The 19,279-nt window shown below is 47.4% G+C and overlaps 7 protein-coding genes across 7 annotated transcripts; 4 read left to right on the forward strand and 3 right to left on the reverse strand.

The window, feature by feature from the left end:
- Positions 1-2,669: 2,669 nt before the first annotated feature.
- Positions 2,670-2,996, reverse strand: N7462_003599 (uncharacterized protein; the record flags this gene model as incomplete). Its single annotated transcript, XM_057075325.1, has 1 exon — positions 2,670-2,996. The coding sequence occupies one exon, from the start codon at positions 2,994-2,996 to the stop codon at positions 2,670-2,672; it is 327 nt and encodes a 108-aa protein (XP_056934830.1).
- A 915-nt stretch (positions 2,997-3,911) lies between these two features.
- Positions 3,912-5,506, forward strand: N7462_003600 (cytochrome P450; the record flags this gene model as incomplete). Its single annotated transcript, XM_057075326.1, has 3 exons — positions 3,912-4,205; positions 4,267-5,141; positions 5,212-5,506. 3 exons carry the CDS (start codon positions 3,912-3,914, stop codon positions 5,504-5,506), a joined length of 1,464 nt encoding a protein of 487 aa, XP_056934831.1.
- A 471-nt stretch (positions 5,507-5,977) lies between these two features.
- Positions 5,978-7,488, reverse strand: N7462_003601 (DUF1479 domain-containing protein; the record flags this gene model as incomplete). Its single annotated transcript, XM_057075327.1, has 2 exons — positions 5,978-7,144; positions 7,222-7,488. The coding sequence occupies 2 exons, from the start codon at positions 7,486-7,488 to the stop codon at positions 5,978-5,980; spliced, it is 1,434 nt and encodes a 477-aa protein (XP_056934832.1).
- A 1,385-nt stretch (positions 7,489-8,873) lies between these two features.
- N7462_003602 (uncharacterized protein) lies at positions 8,874-9,979 on the forward strand (the record flags this gene model as incomplete). Its single annotated transcript, XM_057075328.1, has 3 exons — positions 8,874-8,925; positions 8,995-9,236; positions 9,326-9,979. 3 exons carry the CDS (start codon positions 8,874-8,876, stop codon positions 9,977-9,979), a joined length of 948 nt encoding a protein of 315 aa, XP_056934833.1.
- A 342-nt stretch (positions 9,980-10,321) lies between these two features.
- On the forward strand, positions 10,322-12,075 carry N7462_003603 (uncharacterized protein; the record flags this gene model as incomplete). Its single annotated transcript, XM_057075329.1, has 5 exons — positions 10,322-10,383; positions 10,444-10,526; positions 10,590-10,944; positions 11,000-11,228; positions 11,287-12,075. The coding sequence occupies 5 exons, from the start codon at positions 10,322-10,324 to the stop codon at positions 12,073-12,075; spliced, it is 1,518 nt and encodes a 505-aa protein (XP_056934834.1).
- Positions 12,076-12,792: 717 nt separating this feature from the next.
- On the reverse strand, positions 12,793-13,753 carry N7462_003604 (Bax inhibitor-1 family protein; the record flags this gene model as incomplete). Its single annotated transcript, XM_057075330.1, has 3 exons — positions 12,793-13,387; positions 13,476-13,546; positions 13,604-13,753. 3 exons carry the CDS (start codon positions 13,751-13,753, stop codon positions 12,793-12,795), a joined length of 816 nt encoding a protein of 271 aa, XP_056934835.1.
- A 2,593-nt stretch (positions 13,754-16,346) lies between these two features.
- On the forward strand, positions 16,347-17,756 carry N7462_003605 (glycosyltransferase; the record flags this gene model as incomplete). The annotated part of the gene is made up of 2 exons (XM_057075331.1): positions 16,347-17,484; positions 17,545-17,756. The coding sequence occupies 2 exons, from the start codon at positions 16,347-16,349 to the stop codon at positions 17,754-17,756; spliced, it is 1,350 nt and encodes a 449-aa protein (XP_056934836.1).
- Positions 17,757-19,279: the final 1,523 nt, after the last annotated feature.

Here is a 19,279-nt window from a genome sequence, read left to right on the forward strand (position 1 = left end):
GCAGAAAGTACGTCCCGAAAAATCTGTACATCAGGCACAATTGAGGATCGGCTTCTAGGATGTGATGTGCGACCTTATTTCATTTGACTTGTAAGCTTTTTCTTCATATTAGTTAGAGATGAAGTTGATCTGTGAATAGGCTTACATTTGCGCAAGCAACGGCGTGTTCGCCTGCGATAAGGAAATCCGAAGAGAGTTGCCATTCAAGATCATGATGCATTCGGACTAGATCCATTGGGCCGTAAAGTAGAATAAACATGCAATGGTACATATGCAAGCCATAATATGCGACTGTAGGGGTCCCTGGCGGCCGAGACGATTTGCATTCTGCTTCGGCAATTGTGCAAAAGTCTTGACCAACAAGGCGTGAGAATGAGGAGAACCATTTATCTAGATTTTCAATGATGTTTTTGCGAATCTCATCCAGAAATGTTTCCCTCTTGTTGAAAGTTGGATGTTCGCAGAGGAATTGATGTTCCAGGATCTCGCCCAGAATCCTAATCAAGTTGAGCTTGAAAAGTCAAACATAATGTGAGGAGTTCTCAATTTCGTACCTCGACAGCGGCAGAAAAATACCAAACATATCTAGACTGGTTACACGATAGCCGAGACAGTTGGTCTTGTTCGCTTGATGATCAGAGCAATTCATCATGGGGCCCGGTTGCATCCACCGCTCGTCTGGACATGGAATCGGGAGAAGCGGACATTCTGTATCTGCGAACTGTGGCCGTGTATTGAAGGACAGTGCCGTATGTCGGTCAATTATGTACGTTGCCCACCATAGCCTGCCCAGAAATAAATATCATTAGTAGAGAGACAAACCTAGTCTTACTCGGAAGAGAGCTTGCCTCCTTCTTTCCTCTTTGTCGTCTTGGGTTAACCCTTGTTCATCTCTGTGCAGCTGTAATTCCTGTACAATGAATTTGAGAAGAGAGAGCCAGTAGTGTAAACTCGATGCTACTGACTGCTCGCTTGGGGAAATGGTCGTCATGATGAAGACTGTCAAGCCGTCATCTAAAGTATAAGCGGCATCCGGAAATCCAATGGATTGAAAGTGAGAAACTAATTTTTGGAACAAGTAATGTCCCAAAGTGGTATGCTCCCTCGTACTCTTTCCTGATACAATGGGTGCCCCAGCAGCCAGTGGCATGAAACACGCAACGCCTATTATATGATTGGTATTGAGTGAGATCTTGAGCTCCGGTCACCACAAGTGAAAGCAGAGACATACATAAGATAGATAGAAGTAGTATTGGCTGTGTCGGACGAGGGACTTGTTGATTTAGTAGTCTGTCTCTCCGTAAGAGTACAACATGGAATTCTTGGTTCGGTGAATCATAAAAGTTTTCCAAAAGACGACAGGCCTCATAGCGCGTGAGGCACACTGCAGGAGGGCTGAATTTCATCGATGGTTAGTAAATTCCATGACTTCCGGCCTTCTTGGGGTTCCTAGTCTCCTCACTCCGCCTGTTCTCCGTCTGACTCCAAGATAGACAGATCACGCAGACAGTCTAAAACTGGATAATCAATCGTATTCTACGCTAGGATTTAGCATCCATGCAGAAGAGGGTCCAAGGTGACCTAGCACCCTACCGGTCTATTCTCCGGTAAACTGGGCAGGATAGTTCGGGTTGACTTCCTGCCCCGCTTTTTGATAAGTCGATTTGAGGTACATTGAATGCTTAATCCTAGGAAAAAATTTGAGCTACAATCGCTGCGCAGCTGGGAGAGGAGCATACTGTTGCAACGCGAACATCCCTGCAACTGTGGAGTGCACCTCAATTTATGGCCATGACACTGGTCACAGGCGAATCCTTTCCGGGTTTCCATTTCCCATTGAAAACAAGGTTCTAGAAAGTAGAGCGACGAGTGAGCGAGGACCCTTATGGACGGCGCTTGAGAGTCATAGTTGTGGACTTATCAACTTAATAGTTAGGGGGTCTATGCAGTAGTGTAGTTACCGGCAGCTCCTCCGCCTATCCCTTCCCTTCAAATTCTGCCACTCCCCAAAAACCTGCTTACCAAGCACTCCATGACCAGTCACGTGAGTGCACTCAGTCTGCACTTAGACGGACATCTACAAGGTATAGTGGGGAAATGACAGACAATGGGTAATCTTTGATTGGAGAATTTTCTTTCTCGCATACAGTCTTTACAGGATATAGCTTCGCATCTCCGATAGGGATAGAATCAACGTCTACCCATCTTTCGCTGAAACAGCTTCTGTTTACCTTGGGAAGCTCTACTTGATGGTGATTTACGGTAGTTTGTTGGCCTGTTCGTTGATTTATCTCGTCCAGCGTGCTTGCTAGGCTTGATATAGAGCGCCCTGATTCAACAGATATGGCCACCCAGAAGAATCAGATGTCTGGAACAAAGCCTTGTCGATAACCGTACTAAGTATCACACAAGACAAATCTCCTTGGATACTATGCAAAATTGAAAAGTTATCATTCAAAGCAAGGATATTTCATGTAAAAGGCGAATCATAGCCATCAAACTTATCCAAGCCATTGTATAGTCGAATGTCACCGTTCGTGTGTCTAATCATTTCTCTCGCAGGATATAAACATACTTAAGAACAAAACTGAAAATTGAAGGGAAAAAACGAGATTAATGCAAACGTATCAACAATCGCTTAGAATCCAATCATGACCATACTCTCTCTATTAACTTTCAGCCCCCACAGATGTCCCAGGGACCACCTCAAAAACCACCCCAACAAACCCTTCGAAGCCAGACATCGGCACCATTCTACTGCCATTTGCATTGTCAGCACCGGAACCAGGAGCAGAAGAAACAGAAACCCCAGCAGAAGTAGATATGAAAATGCCCGGCATAACCAGGACTTGTGAGCCGAGCTCAATCCATTCAACAGACGTTACAAGCCCAAAATTAATCTTGGCATCCTCTTTGAATGTTTCAGACGCACCAGGTTCATCGCCCGTCCCAGAGACTACCTTGCTGATATCAGTAGCAGACGGGCGCCGCCACATAACCCATCCATGCCAGCAATACTGCTACCCTTCTCCCTCCCAGGCAAAGACAAGCTCTGTGTGTCGCCGTCAAAGCTGGAGAAATACAGGTTCGGTCGGAAACGGGGATGATGAGGCTGAGGGGGAGCCTGGCTCGTCGCCTGTTAGTGTCTGATAAGAGCAGAACACTTTTTTCTACGCTCATGCATGGTAGGCGGCCTAAGCCCTCCATTTTTTCGTCATCGTTCGTTATTTTTGAGGAAGAAAATAGGTTGGAGGATCAAGTACCTCACGAAACACGGGCACGGTGAAAATGGACGTTCGTCAAAAAAGTAGGTCGGAAAATAACAAGAGCTGTGGGGCAAAGGGCTCCTTTGGGTATGGGCTGAGCGTTGACTGGGTGCTGAGTAGATACCTATGTTGAATATCTGAGTAATCAGTGATTGTACTGACCAGCTCAGTGAGTCTGATTCCCGGACTGAAATTTACTCAGTGAGTCTGACTTTGAGCGCCCTCATAAAAGCGGCGGCAGCTAAAATAGGAAAGGCCCCCATGGCATAGGAAACATGGTACATATAGTGTCGTATGTAAGAGCGGTTGTACATCTTTCAGGCAAGACTAATGCACAAGACCCCACACTTGGCTACACCCCCAGCCCCATAAACCCCTCAGCTTGTGCAGACTGGGATAATTGGCATGCATTTTATTGGGTACCAAGACGTCCCTTTAACTGCACGTTAGGGGCTGCCGTATTCAATGTCGTATTCAGAACCGCTGAGCTGGACGTGGAGACTCCGTTACGTACAAATACTGCTTCAGGGGTGGTTAGTTATTACGCATTGCGCATAGTGGGGGTCTCTGCCAACAGCCACATGCTGTTTATTCTAAATTTCTTTATCTTTCTTCTACTATTTTCACGTAAATCAAGGAGAAATCATGATGGCGCTTTCTTTCAAGGCTTATGCCGTCTACGCTATAGTAACGACCATTTTCATACTCTTGTTGCGGAATCGGTTCCGGAAGGCCCTGTACGACATCCCAGGTCCTTCCCTTGCCAAATATACGAAATTATGGAAGCTCCATAACGTGTGGAAGGGCAAGCACCATAATAGCGCCATTGCCCTGCATCGGAAACACGGACATCTCGTTCGTATTGGGCCGAATCACATTTCGGTCGGTGACCCAAATGCTATTCCGATAATATATGGGTTGAATAAAGGGTTTATAAAGGTATTCAGCAATTCTTCAACTCAACAAACCTTTTGAGAAAGATTGCTTATTGGAACTTCAGACAGCATTTTACCCTATCCAAAGCATCTCGTGGAACAAGAAGCCGCAGCCGAATCTATTTTCAGAACGTGACGAGAAGCTCCACCGTGAACAGAAGCGACTCGTAGCAAATGGATACAGCTTGGGCTCCCTTCTGGAAATGGAATCCGGTGTTGATTCATGCAGCGAAATACTTGTCAACAAACTTCGTGACTACGCTGACAAGAAAAGACCTGTTGATCTAGGAAAATGGCTGCAGTACTATGCTTTTGATGTGGTTGGAGAATTCGTTTTTGCCAAAAAGCTTGGGTTTCTGGAGGAGGGACGAGATATCGACGGAATGATCAAAGCCATACAAGGCATGCTCACCTATGCTAGTCTCTGTGGGCAAGTTCCTGAGTTGCATCCATTACTCCTTGGAAACCCCCTTTTTCCGTTGTTTTTGCCTCAAATGGAAACCTGGAACCAGGTGGTTGTGTTTACCTTGAAAGCCATTAATTCCCGCCTATCCATAAAACGCGATGGTGAGATAGAGAAGAAGGATTTGGAAAGCGGCAAGGACATGATGTCCAAGTGGCTGGCAATACATCATGCAAGCCCAGAGAAGCTGACCACGACAAATTTGATGGTCCATCTTTCTGGAAATGTGTTTGCTGGCTCTGATACCACTGCTATTGCTTTCCGAGCTATCTTCTATTTCCTCCTTCAAAATCCCGCCACCATGGGGAGGCTTCGAGCCGAGATTGACACCGCTACAAGTGAGGGGAAACTGAGCCGTCCTGTGACTTATAAGCAATCAGTGGCCCATCTTCCTTATCTGGGTGCAGTTATCAAGGAGGCAATGCGTCTGCATCCTTCGACTGGATTGATCATGGAGCGTGAGGTCCCCAAGGGGGGGTGCTTTTATCTGTGGCAAACATATTCCTGGTGGGACCATTGTGGGCATCAACTCGTGGGTTGTTCAAAGAAATTCCGAAGTTTATGAAGACCCAGATTCCTTCATCCCAGAGCGCTGGCTTGAAAACTCGCCTGAAAAGCTCAAACAGATGGAGCAGAGCTTCTTTGTATTTGGCGCTGGAGCGAGAAGCTGCATCGGAAAGTATGTTTCTCTCGTGGAGATGCATAAGTTGATCCCAGAACTGCTGCGCGAGTTTGAGTTCAGTCTACATGATATTAAGAACGAATGGACAACTAAGAATGTCTGGTTCGTTCAGCAAGAAGGACTGGTCTGTGATATCACGCGAAGGAACATCAGACTATGAGAATTCTGCCTGCGATTGGTTATCCGAGAAACTGATTCATCGTACATTGTATATTTTATGTTTGGAAAAATGGTTTTCCTTTCCAAATTTCTTTAAAAGTTTCAACGGGCGTACGATCGCATCAACTTTGACATGCGACCAAAAGTCTAATGGGATTTCCTAGAAGCAATCAGGATGAGGAAGCCGGCTACTATAGAAGAACATGATTAACCCAAAAAGAGGTGCGATTGAATGTTGTTGTCCATAATATTTCATATTACCGAATTGGACCACTACCTGAAAACCCTAGGACGACGAATAAGTTCGAACATAGAAGAAGAGGATTGACATGGAGTGGCATTGGTGACATATATAAAGAATCAATCAAGCCGATAAATATATTCCTCATGAAAAATGTTTGCCACTATATACAGATGGAAAGAAATGATTCAAGGCCCTTCAAGGTCCTCAAGATGACTATAGAAAATTTTCTTACACGCCGAAACAAATCTTATTCGCCGACCGAACGGCCTCCTTCTCACCCTCCGTCATGGCATCAGTAATTTCCCAGGACTTCTTGCCGAGACCCATGGCGCGCTGACCATCCTCGTTCAATGATGACCAGTCCATCGCGCCTTGGAAGCCCGCTTCTCCGGGACCTCCTGCACCCGGGAAGTCCCATGGGGGCGAGTGCGTGAGCGCAGCCTGACGCTGCTTCAGGAGGTATTCGGCATTCATGTCACACAGGGGCGTAGCAGGGATATAGAGCACACTTGAGTCGCCGGTGCCACGGTGTTCTTTGTCAACAGAGTGCAGCGAGTCACAATGCCAAGCGACAAAGTCGCCGGGCTCAACCTTTGGGACTGAAACCATGGTAGTCTCGAGCTCTAACTGTGGGTGGGTCACAGGGTTGAACTCCTGGCAAGCGCCAGGCACGGAGCCGGGGAATGTCGCGTCGAGGTTTGGTTGATGACTCTGGGCATCAAAGAATGGCCTCAAGATGGTGTACGCGGTACTGTGCACAATCATAGGACACACGTGCAGCGATCCCTCTCCAGGGGCGGTGTCAGACATTGAAAGCCAACCCTGGAAGAACCGGAGCATAGAGCAGGAACCGGCGCCGTTGTAAAGGTCCATCTTGGCAGTCAAACGATGCTTTGCATCCCACGCATCATACTGCTCCCACTTTCCTTCCAGAATCTTGCCGTACACGCTTGAGTACTCGGGATCTTCCCATCGTTCGAGGGAACCACCGTCGACATGCGGGCCAAGTGTGAACTTCGCGTCTCCGGGGCTTCTGATACGTAACCGATCGCCATATGTGAGAGGATTGGACGTCGATAATTTTATGTTGGGGTCGGAGGAGTGCCATAAGCGCTGTAGGAAGCGCTGGGTATCGAGCATATTAGGGTGAGCGCGGGCTTCAGCCTGCGCTGGAGTCCAGTAAAGTTCATAAACAGAGGGGGCGTCAGGAGGAAAAGCTTTCACGCGCTCTTGATTTGCGGCAACATAGTCTCTGATGCGCTGCTTATAGTCCAAGGCCTTGTCGCGCGGCAAGACATTGCGGATGACAACGGTGCCTCGGTGGCGAATCTCTCTAACAGTCGCTTCAGACAACCTCCCTGAAACAATGTCGGAGTAGTCCACAGAGGGAATAATCTAAAATCCGATATTAGTCTTCTTTTTCTACTATCAACACCAAATCAGACGGATAAAGCCGCAGATATTCAACATACGTCGCTGCCTTTTGTCCGGATCTTCTCGATTTCTTCTTCTAAGCTGGGCAACAGTCTCTTCCAGCTGTCTTTTAACGCCTTCTCATTTTTTTCAAAAAGTCGCATTTTCAAATCACGAAAACGTGGAGGGAGAGGCTCTGGCTGATAGTCAGGTCTCAAACTGGGGAAGACCGACGAGATGTCACCAGCGGCTTTTGTAGTCTGGGCCGCGGTGGAAGTTGATGCTGCCCGGACAGCAGTTTTTGAAAGAATTCTTGACATCGTCATGATTGATTGGAGTGTATTTGTATCACGAATCCTTTCGGCGGTGTACTGTGTCTTATATACATGTTGCCGTCGCGGGGAGTACTTCGCGTCGTGGGCGGCAAGTTACTCTTCTAGGAAGTCTTCCCGCCCTATGGCGGTCTGATTTCCCCAAGCGGACTAACGCCACACCTCATCAGCATTGTGGGCTTTATGATTCGAGTATGGAGTACGCATTGTATACCGATCATGATGTGGGAATCCAGAATAGTGAATGAAAGTTCTGCATTGCAAGGGGGAGCGACCAGTAGAAAAGGCAAAATTCGGCATGGTAATTGTGGAAGAAGAAGTGGCTATTATAGACAGGAAAGAGTTTGGACTTACTTCTACTCCTACTCCTAACATTCGGCACCCCAGTGGACGTCCAGCAGAAATACAGCCTAAGAGAAACAACAAAAATAGTTGCCCGGACGAGGCTCGATTTCAGCTCCAAAATTCCGAACAGAAGGAAATCTCAATCTCAACTACAGGACAATCTTATAGGATTGAGGCAGTGAACTATATCAACTGGCCCGGGATGAACTCGTTATTCTTCTTGCCATGCCTAAATTTACACTATAAGAAGGACACGAGAAATCCTTCTGGAGGCGGCTTGAGTGATATGGCCGGGATTTGTGCTGTTTGCCAGGAGTGCATCAACTGCAAGTCCTTTGCCTGTCCTATTTGCCGGTTCTTGTGGTGGAGAAGCCCACTTCCCTTTTAGGAAATTTACCCGTCACAAGTTGATTGCTGCCGAAGAATGAGGTCATACCAATTCCCGAAGCCATTTGACACGATGCAGACTCGGCTGCCACGGCAATTATGTCGTCGTTCGAATGGGCGTGGAGATGAGACTCTACTTGAAGGACAAAAATATGGTTTTGCTCGCAAGACATGCAACGGCTGTCGCTAGTTCTATATAACAGATAAGGAGTCTCTAAATCAAAGTATGCACGGAAAAGGAAATCCTTGCGGTAGCCACTCAATGCTTTACTGTCGATCCAAATGCAAACTCAGACAGCGGAGGGGGGGACTGAGGCTTGCCGGACTGTCAGATGACTTTGTTGGAAAAGAAATTCCCGATGAGGCCAAGAAGGCTTAGAGCCAAATTGACCGGCCGCCGCTCGTTGTCTCTCTGGTTGAAGGTTGGTAAAGGGCAGGGCTCGGTCATTGTGCCGGTCTCGGGGAACTTTCCTGGGCGCAGCGCCGGTTAAATTCCCCGCAAATGGTCCCCTCTTCTCTAAAACGGTTGTGCTACGCGCTGCAATGGGACCCGAGGTTCCACAGTCTCCAGGCATAAAAGAACTGTCGTTATCCAGTGCGGACAAACCACTTGCGGTCCCTTGATCCTACTCTGCAGCACTAGAAGCATGGCACTCCCAGTCAAAGGAAGAACTGCTCTCATCACTGGCGCAGGCTCTGGTATGGGCTCTTCTCTCAGTTGTCACGGGTCGAGACGTGAAGGAACCATATAGGCTTACAGCTATTTAGGAATCAACTTCGCCTACGCCAAACTACTTGTCGAAAACGGATGCAATGTCCTAATCGCAGACATAGCCCTACGGCCCGAGGCCAAGGTGCTGGTTGAGGAGCACTCGACAGGGTCTCCACGAGCCATCTTCCAAAAGACCGATGTGCGGGATTGGGTGCAGTTAGAGCGGATGTTCGAGGTTGCCGAGCGAGAATTCGGCGAGATTGATATTGTTTGCCCCGGCGCTGGGGTTTACGAACCGGTACGTGTGACCCGGAAATGGCAGCCAGGCCGCAGAGGAGAAGAGTCTCAGAACTGGACAAGCTGACCGGATATCAAAACAATGCCCAGCACTGGAGCAATTTCTGGCGGCCTCCGGGCTCCGACATGAGCAAAGATGCGCCCGATGGTGGCAGATATGCGCTGGTCGACATCAACATCACGCACCCTATCCGGACATCCCAGCTCGGGATAGCACATTTTTTGCGCTATCGCGAGAATGGCCGTCCCAAGCATCTTGTCCACATCTCCAGCATTGCGGGTCAGAACGCTGGGTTTGTGGCTCCGATTTACGTGGCAACCAAACACGCGATCAATGGGCTGGTGCGGTCGCTAGCCAAGCTGGAAAAGCTTGGCATTCGGGTGACGGCGGTGGCACCGGGAGTTATCAAGACGCCGTTGTGGACCGACCATCCTGAAAAGATCAAGATGGTGGACAGCGGGGATGAGTGGGTGACGCCCGAGGAGGTAGCGGAAGTCATGTTGGCTCTTGTGCAACAAGACCAAGTGAGCGAGATCATTGGCGATCGGTCGGGACGGGGCCCACAGTTCGCAGTGACCGGGGGAACGATCCTCGAAGTGTCAAAGACGGTGCGTGTCGTGGAGCAATTCAACGATGCAGGACCGGGGAACCGACCCGGCAACACAGCGTCTGACCATGCGTCCGTCGAGGAGGAAAGTTTTGCTCTATTGGCACAGAAGGGATGGGGTCGGTCCAAACTGTAGTCCAAAATACTATCACGCCATCAGTAGATTAAGACGGTCATGATGCCATCCGAGCCGGGGTTGTGTTATCTCCAATGTACTGCGTAATCGGAATCGTAAGGAGTTGGGGGAAGGAGGCCTGAGGGCGGCTAACTGAAGTAGGCAGGCCAGTCCACCAAAGTCAGGTGCCGCCCTATCGGACCTGATAAGAAAGGCCACGCCTTGTTCTTCTCTTCCCACTTCCTACTCTCTAACGCCCCTTCACAGTCCAATCTGCCCGGCTTCGCTGGTCGCGGTCGCTTTTAGGTCGGATGACTGGATTGAATCGTTTACTGCGCTGGACTTGCGACATCTTCGAACAAAATGGATGAGGAGGTGGCGATCGGGGTTGGTTCGGCTGCAGCCGCCCAGACCGGGCTGCGACGGTAGGTCTTGGAATTTGTCGCTAAATAATCGTGTAATCGTTGACATGCGATTGGAATTAGACGTGTGGCCCGGGGGAAACGAGCGATAGGTGTTACAGGTGCGGCTAGTTGGTCTAGTAGCGTGATCAACCTGGTCAATACCAGTGAGTCAAGCTGAAGTGCCGTATAAAGAAGCAGGGGACTAATAGACCTTTCTTTTCGTGCAGTCATCGGAGCCGGAGTGCTAGCAATGCCGCTGGCCATCTCACATATGGGAATTGTTTTGGGAGTGTGCGTTATATTGTGGTCTGGGGTTACAGCAGGATTTGGCCTTTATCTTCAATCTCGATGCGCCCAGTACCTCGACCGTGGAAACGCTTCCTTCTTTGCATTATCACAATTGACATACCCCAATGCAGCTGTGGTCTTTGATGCAGCCATTGCGATCAAATGTTTTGGAGTCGGCGTGAGCTACCTCATCATCATCGGTGACCTGATGCCAGGCGTAGTTCAAGGCTTTGTGGGAGGTGATCCCGCCTATGACATGCTTATCGACCGGCATTTCTGGGTTACAGCTTTCATGTGAGTTATATTCCTACGGGGAGCAAACTCATGTCGCTAACATACATTTCGTCAGGTTGATTGTGATACCTCTCTCTTATCTACGTCGACTAGACTCATTAAAGTATACCAGCATTGCCGCCTTGGTTTCAATGGCCTACTTGGTTGTCTTAGTTGTCTACCACTTTGTAAAGGGAGACACGATGGCGGACAGGGGTCCAGTTCGCGTGATCAATTGGGCAGGCCCAGTCCCGACATTGAGCAGTCTTCCCGTCATTGTCTTCGCATTTACATGCCATCAAAATGTATGCCTTTCTGCACACCTCTCTTATCATGAGCTTATCTAACAATCATTTGTGCCAGATGTTCTCCATCCTGAATGAGATTAAGAACAATAGCCACTTCCGCACTACGAGCGTCATTTTTGCCAGTATAGGCGGAGCAGCTGCAACCTACATTCTCGTCGCCATTACGGGCTATCTGTCTTTCGGCAATAGCGTTGCTGGGAACATCGTGGGCATGTATCCTCCTGGTGTGTATGCCACGATTGGACGTGCAGCTATTGTCATGTTGGTAGTGTTCTCCTACCCACTCCAATGTCACCCATGCCGCGCCTCCGTCGATGCAGTATTGAAATGGCGCCCCAAGTCCCAGGGCAGTGGTACTGAGGGCTCACCTCATCGGCACCCATTGTTAGGCCCGCGAGGTAACCGTACCCCGGAACCGATGAGTGACCTCCGTTTTTCGGTCATCACCACAACCATTCTAATCCTCAGCTACCTCGTTGCGATGACTGTTTCTTCCCTTGAGGCAGTGCTCGCTTATGTGGGTAGTACTGGGAGCACCAGCATCAGCTTCATCTTACCTGGCCTGTTCTACTACAAGATTTCCTCTCCTGATTCCCCTACTCACCGTGGCTTATTAAAAGAGGACGACGAGGCTGTCGAAAACCTGTCAGATGAGGATGAACCCAATGACGACGGCGAAGGCTCGCTTGCTCGCTCGCTTACTGAAAGCGGCATTCTCCTCCGCAACACCCGCCACTGGCGTAAAGCTCTTCTGCGCCGCCTTAGCTTAGGCCTGGCCTTGTATGGCGTTGTTGTCATGGTTGTATGTCTGATCACGAATACTTTTTTCATCGCATCGCATTAATCACTACATTTTACTCGACCTGAAAGATATACTGCGTGATAAGAGTGATGAGACTCGGATTTCTTGATATTTCCTCGCACTATACCGACAGAAAAATGTCTCTCGCCTTGCTATCTCTTCCATTCTAGATGTTTTCTTTCTTTCTTTCTGGGATATGCCATTTCTTTCAAGCGATTTTTGATATGCACTGGTTCTAACATTGTGGAGTTTGATTTTTTTTTTTTTCTTTCCAGGTGTTTGGAGCGTTGTTCAACTTGTAAATTTCGCAAATCTTGCTTCCTTTTAACAAAGTACAAATTCGTCTTGTTCCTAATGCCGCTTCTTTCCAAATTACCGCAATACTGGTTCGAAAGACGAAGTTGGAAGCTTTCATAGCCCTTCTCCATAGCCTAAAGAGCGAACAAAGATGTTGCCATGTGGCTCAAGAGCTTACTTTTAAAATTTCAACTTATGTTCAATCGATCTTGAGTCACATCAAAACACAGTGGAGATAGATTGAGTCTGTAAAAGGGAAATGAACAGAGGACCTAACGACATGTACAGCAACGAAACCAGGTCGATCAAGCCGATAGTAAAAAGAAACTAGAAATGACACCCAGTCCCGTGAAGCCGGCTCTGAGGAGCGCCCAAAATTCAATGCTTACGAACGTATATCGTTGAATTCCATTCGACCAGTTATTCCGTGAGCTGGTGGATGATATACAATAAGCTTTGGGTTTAATTGTTGTTCTGTCCGTTGAGGATTCGCAGAATTGACAGGAACAGGTTCAGCACATCGAGATACAATGAGATGGAAGCGGCAATCTCCTCTTCAACGTGGTAGTGTCGCATAACCAGCTGTGTATCGACTAGTATATATGCAGAGAAGATGAGCGCACCCAGAACACCGTATACAATGTCCAGTGTGTTGTTAAAAGGAATGAAGGTAGCCACAAATCCAAACAGGATCAGGAACCACAATGCACCGAACAAATATGGCATCCAGTTGGTGAAGTCATACTTGGTCTGGCAAGCGAAGAGCGTGAGTGCGACAAAGATGCCCAGCGTGAGAACCAGCGCTTGCACGACAACCCGCGACTGGTAGTAGGAGGTCACCACGCTGATAGCATAGGCTTCCATTAAAGTGAAGCCAGAGAGGAAGAGGAGATTTGCCGGGTAGGACTTGCGCTTCCAGTATGTTGCAAGCATAAATCCTAGGGCCCCAAAGATGGAGATAAACATCAGCCAGACATTGCCTTGGATCCAGTCACGATAGCTGACATTGAAGAAGGAAACGGAGCTGAGGACGGCAGTGAGAAGGATCTGGGCAGTCCTGTTTAGGTATTAGCTGTAGTCTTGAGGATGAACACCGCTTATATGAGCCATTCCGGGGAAGAGAGGTAAGATGGACTAAGACTTACAGGATCGAGTATACCTTCCGCACAAACTGCATTCGGATATCGATAGTCCCCTCCGCAACCATACCGCCAAACTAAAGCTTATGATTAGATTCTCTGGAGTTCGAATGAACTGTTTGGGATTCACATACTTTAAAGTCGTCTGGCACATTGTCATCCTCAGTTCGCGGCTCTGCATACGCCGCGGTAGCTTGATAAGAGGGAGGCGCTTGAGTGTATCGCTGCTGCTCCTCAAAAGAGTCCCGCTGGGGTGCAGGCTCATATCTGGCGTTGGCAGCCATAGTTACAGCAATACTTCTCGTATTGAGCTATAAAAGAATGAAGGATGTGCTAAGTATGATGAGGGGTGTAGGTGAGAAAGCGCGGAGGCCTAAATGACCTTGGAGGCGCGGGTGCCATGTGACGTGACATCACGTGTACATTCTTATCGATAAGACGATCAGCAGTTCAACAGTGGACCCGTCAACAAAGTCCGGCAAGCTAAATGCTGCAGTGGGGAAATATTTGGCCAACACTAGGGAGGTCTCGATTGGAGGATATCTTTCTAGTACACAGTCTTTACAGGATATAGCTTCGCATCTCCGATAGGGAGAGAATCAACTTTCACACTCTCTTCGCTTCGTCTGCTTCTGCTTTCCCTTTTGGGAGGCTTCCGCTATCGTGGTGTGTGGTGATTTAGTGGTCTGTTCGCCGACCTATCCCATCCTGCCTGCATTCTCAGGCTTGTCGTAGAGCGCCCTGGTTCAACCTATCTTGTGAGCAAAAACATTTGAAGATACGTATCTACCAGATCAGCGGTAGTAAAATATACGGCTGCGATAGTGTGACCCCAAGAGTTATACCCCTTGCATTCACGTTGTATGTACGAGTTCCATTCTGTAAAAGCAAGATGATTTCTTTGTCGAGAGGAAAATGCCGCCAAGTCTGGCGGAGACTTTTACGTCCCTATGTGCGTCTGGGCACTTTTTTCGCGAGTCTTTCAATCAGTTTCTCTTGACGATATATAACCTTCTTACGACGGATTAACACAACTTGAATTTCCACTAGGCCTCTCATTATGGCGATACGGTATCTCTCATGGCCCGTGTTAATTGACCAATGGCAAGATTCTAGCCGTCAAGCGAAAGTCATATTCATCCTGTTGATCTTTCAAGGGCCATCAACTCTTAGGGGGAAAATGGGATGGGATTTAAAGAAGCTAGCTAGCCTCATCGGCAGAATTGTTACCAGTCCTATAGTCCGACCGAGCACACATACGAGACTCAATATGTTATAGAACAACCAAATGTATAATACTGGATGCTATTCCGGCCGACTTCGGGTACCAATCGTATGCATGACGATATAGGTTCACAGGGAACAACAAATTGGTATCGGACTCCTTCATCGTCATACCTCCGGCAAACAGCGGAATGACGATATTAAGAATATAGAAAGAGAGTTCCCCTTTCTTTTGAACTGAATCTCTTTGAGATTCAGTCATTGGATTGGAATAATTCACTTTCACTAGTCTTCTTCGATTCTATAACGATTCAATATTGTATTCATTTTCCTTACCTGACCAACAGGCCACTACTACCCTGTAAGTAGCACCCTAAAATATAGACTAGACATGATAGTGTAGTCTGCTTAATCGTTTAATCAGTAGGTTTTACTAATACTATAATGCTATCAGATCTTCTACTAGGATTCACTTCAATTCCTTCGTATACTAATTAGTAGACCCTAATTGAAAATGCGTAGGAAGCTGTTTAATAAAGCGATAAACTTATATCTTGCTAATCAGCGGCTTTCTAACGCGTTAATATACGCTATTCGCCTATGCTTCCAGTATCCTAGGAGTGATAGGTATATGGCAGTCGTTTATATACTGAATCTAGCAAATTAATACTTATTCTTGATAGCCTTCGAGAGCACATTTAGTACTGTATATGGTTGTTTTAGGCCTTGTTTTTTTTGATACGATCCGAAAGCGTTATCCTAGGTACGCTAAATTCACGTGTTAAACGCGCGATATTGGGCTTCTTAACGTGTTATGCAGCTATCAGCTATACGAGATTCATTGATTTTAGGCATATTTTGGTAGAAATGTTGGATAGGAAAACACAAAATAGGGTAGTAAGAGAAAGTGACAGTTCATGTGTAGTGACGGTTCATACGTCGCGGCGGTGTGGGTGCGTCTGGCACAAGTAGTGAATTACATTAGTTAGTTTAGCTTCACTTGTAGACATCATCACATTAATCATCATATTCTATTGAATCCCACCTTTACACGCTCATTTAGTATCTTACTTTATTGGCAGTCCTAACCGAGGCTATGATTTCAGCAATCTTTAGTATTGGGGTCGTTTGTATTAAGGCCTATCAGGATCCGGACACATGTCCAAATCCTATAGCCTTTTTTGGACCCTCTTTTTGGACCCCTTTTTTGGACCCCAAATTCGTTTGGCAGTGAGTTGAGATTCTAGATATGCAAAGCCACAGTTTGGATGTTCTACGGTACGATTGGCACCGCGATATATATAAAGTCGATGAGCTGAGAAACCTTAAGAATAATTCTTTCGAACCGCCCTCATTGATCATCCCACCTCACTGTACATGGAGCAATGTGCTTCGTACCAGACTTAGAACTTACAACAGAAGGCCCACCATAAGTCAAAGTCAGCCGGACGCTAAAAAACTTATTGCATACCTAATTAGGGCTAGTCAAAGAGAGCGCCACCACCACGACTGGAAGGGCTACCGTTGCCCGCCCCCGTTATACAGGCTGGAAAATAATACAAGAACTGACAAAAATTCCACCAGAGGGGATCAGGATTGCAGGACAACTCACTTCCAAATACTTAACAGAAACGAATGCATAAGACTTAAAAAATGGGAGAGATTGACACACCTTCCTCAAGGCCTATTGTGGTCATTGCCTGTCCCCCAGAAGAAGGACATACAAGACCTCTGCTTCCCTACGCCACCTATCTCATCGAACAAGGATACTATGTGCACTTCATCGCAGGCACCGGATTTGAAAATACCATCCGAGAGATGGGCGCGACATATCACAATGTGCCCAATGTTTTTACAGCTGAGCAATTCGAACAGATGCAGGCCATTGAAGGCCCGGCGCAGTTGATTTTTGCCATGAAGCATAATTTCATCGATCTTACCCCAGTAGCCATGAAGGTAGTGCAGGATGTTCTTGAGAAGATCCGAGAGGAACACCCGAATCGCGAGGTCGTGATTCTCCAGGAGTATGTGTCTATGGCTGTCTGGCCATTCCTCCTCGGAGCGCCATTGCCTAAAGGTTATGACCGCTTCCCAAAAGTCATCAGCATTGCGACGGTACCTTTGACTCTCTCAAGCATCGATACTGCGCCCTTTGGACCTGGTCTGCCGCCAGATTCAAGCGAAGAAGGGCGTACGCGCAACGCAGATATGTACAAGGCAATGGAGGCATTGGCGTTCGAACTTGTTGAGTATGCGGATTCCGTATATACCGCTCTTGGTGCAAAGTCGAAGATCCCAACAAAGATGGTGACGGACTTTTGGGCTATCGGGGCTGACTTGCTGCTGCAGCCTTGTAGCCCGAGCCTGGAGTATCCGCGAAGTGATTTATCTCCCAAGATCCGGTTCATTGGGGCAACCCCTCCCCCAAAGGTCAACCCCTCGGTGCTGCTCCCTGAATGGTGGGAAGAGCTGGTTACATTGAAACAGGCTGCAGCTCCTAAGAAAGTGATTTTTGTGGCACAAGGGACCTTTATTCTTGATTATCGCATGCTCCTCATACCCACAATCCAGGCGTTTGCAAATTGTGACAAGTACATGGTAATTGGGGTCCTAGGGAAAAAAGGCGCCAAGCTAAATGGCATCGAACTTCCGAATAATGCGAAAGTGATTGATTATTTCCCATATGATATGATTCTCCCGCACGCCGACGTCTTTGTGACCAACGGAGGATATGGCGGTTTTTTACGCAGCGTTATGCATGGAGTCCCAATGGTCATAGCTGGAACAGGCCGTAAGTTCTGTATCTTGCATTTTCGATGCCCCTATTCTAATGACTCTTTTGATACTCCAGAAGACAAGGCCGAAGTGGCAATGCGTGGCGAGTGGGCCGGGATTGCGGCAAATCTACGATCAAACACTCCTAGTATTGAGGCCATACGAGACAGCGTTAATAGTATCACCGAGGATGACAGATTTAAACGACGGTGTTTGGAAATAAAACGCGAGAATGAGGACTTGAAATGCTTGGTACAGTTAGAGCGCTATATTGACGAAATGGTGTAGATAGTTTGTTTCAATCCCAGTCTTTAGACCAGGTGTCCCGGAGTTTGAACCCATACAACGCTTTCTTTCAAGCTCGCATATCTGTATACACTGGATTATCAATTTATTCTCGTCCTCTTTCTCTCCTATGAACAATTATATGGCGTCAGTGTCTTGAGATTGGACTTCATGTCTCATATTCTATATCACCTAACTAATAAAGAAAACAACGATTTGCCCCCCTCAATCCCAAATTCCCATTTCACTTCTTCGTATCCCTCTCCTGTTCTCACATCCATCGGAGCCCCCTTAAATCCCTTCCTGTTCTTTGTACGGCTTGAGCGGTTCATATGCAGCATTCGTACTAGCAACGGTAATCGTATCCCGATACGACACGTACCAATCGATCTCTGGGGTGCTTCCTAATTGGTCCATGAACAGACTTTGTAGCTTGACTGTGCATGGACTCATTTGGTCCAAGCCCTCTCCAGACAGATGTTGGGCTGTGGTGTATATGATTCGATTCGAAACGTCGCCTCAATCAGCCCGTTTTTTTTTTTTCTCCTCGTTTGGACGGTCTTCTTGTTCTTGATGCTTGACATAAAACTGACGCTGAAATCAAAATTTGCATTGATATGGAGAGTCTTTTGGCTCTGATTATCCTGCTAGAGGTCCGTTGAATGAATGACATAGAATTAACAGACCCACCCTTGAAGATCGGTAGATTTCGTTACTTTCACCGTTGTAAGGATCAGGCATTTTCTGGTCATGACCATGATTGGGCGAGTCGCTTCCGCCAGTTCTCCACGGCATTCAAGACCGCCTTGTATCAACCCAGTGTATGACCAATCACCCGAATAGTTCTCGATGCAAATGAAGGCTCACGAGGGTGTGATGCTGTGAGTTGCGGATGGCCAAATATCCAAGTGCCACGACGACACCTAAGGCAGAAAATTGGCTGGTTTCCAACATGAGTTCAGATGGTTTTATATCAGAAATATTCTTGAGAGACGGCTGCAAAGATACGAGTTTGGGTCCTGTGAACTTTTTGAATGACCTCTGTCACGGGTCTCATTCCTAATTTTCTTTTCTGGAACGGGGTTGCAATCGATAACTGCGCCTGCTCTTTTTATGTGTTGGCCGGACCATTCGTAAATGGGGTAGCTCTGCAGTGCAAACCCTTCAAATTTAGGTAGCTGTACCACAGGATTCCTCTGTACTTGCTTGTACACTTCATTAGTGTCAGGGGAGGCAATGCCAAGACCGCGAAAGCAGGTGCAGCATGTTTAAACGACTTTTGAATAAACTCCATAAACACCAAAATGATAAGAGATCCCCACCGCCCCTGGGTGAAACTCGAGATGTCTGCGCGCACAAATGAGCCTACATGGTTATCTTGCGGCTTTATGTAGATGATGTGGATGGATCGGGTCGACCTCAACACTTAGTTCGCTTTCCAGATCGCAAAGATCGCAATCGGAGTTGATCGTCAGGGCGCTCCACTGAACATCCCAGATCTCAGCCACTAGAAGTCGAAGACTTGA

Source organism: Penicillium macrosclerotiorum (assembly GCF_028827735.1).
Source record: "Penicillium macrosclerotiorum strain IBT 26536 chromosome Unknown utg000003l_segment0_segment0, whole genome shotgun sequence".
Taxonomy (NCBI): Eukaryota; Fungi; Ascomycota; class Eurotiomycetes; order Eurotiales; family Aspergillaceae; genus Penicillium; species Penicillium macrosclerotiorum.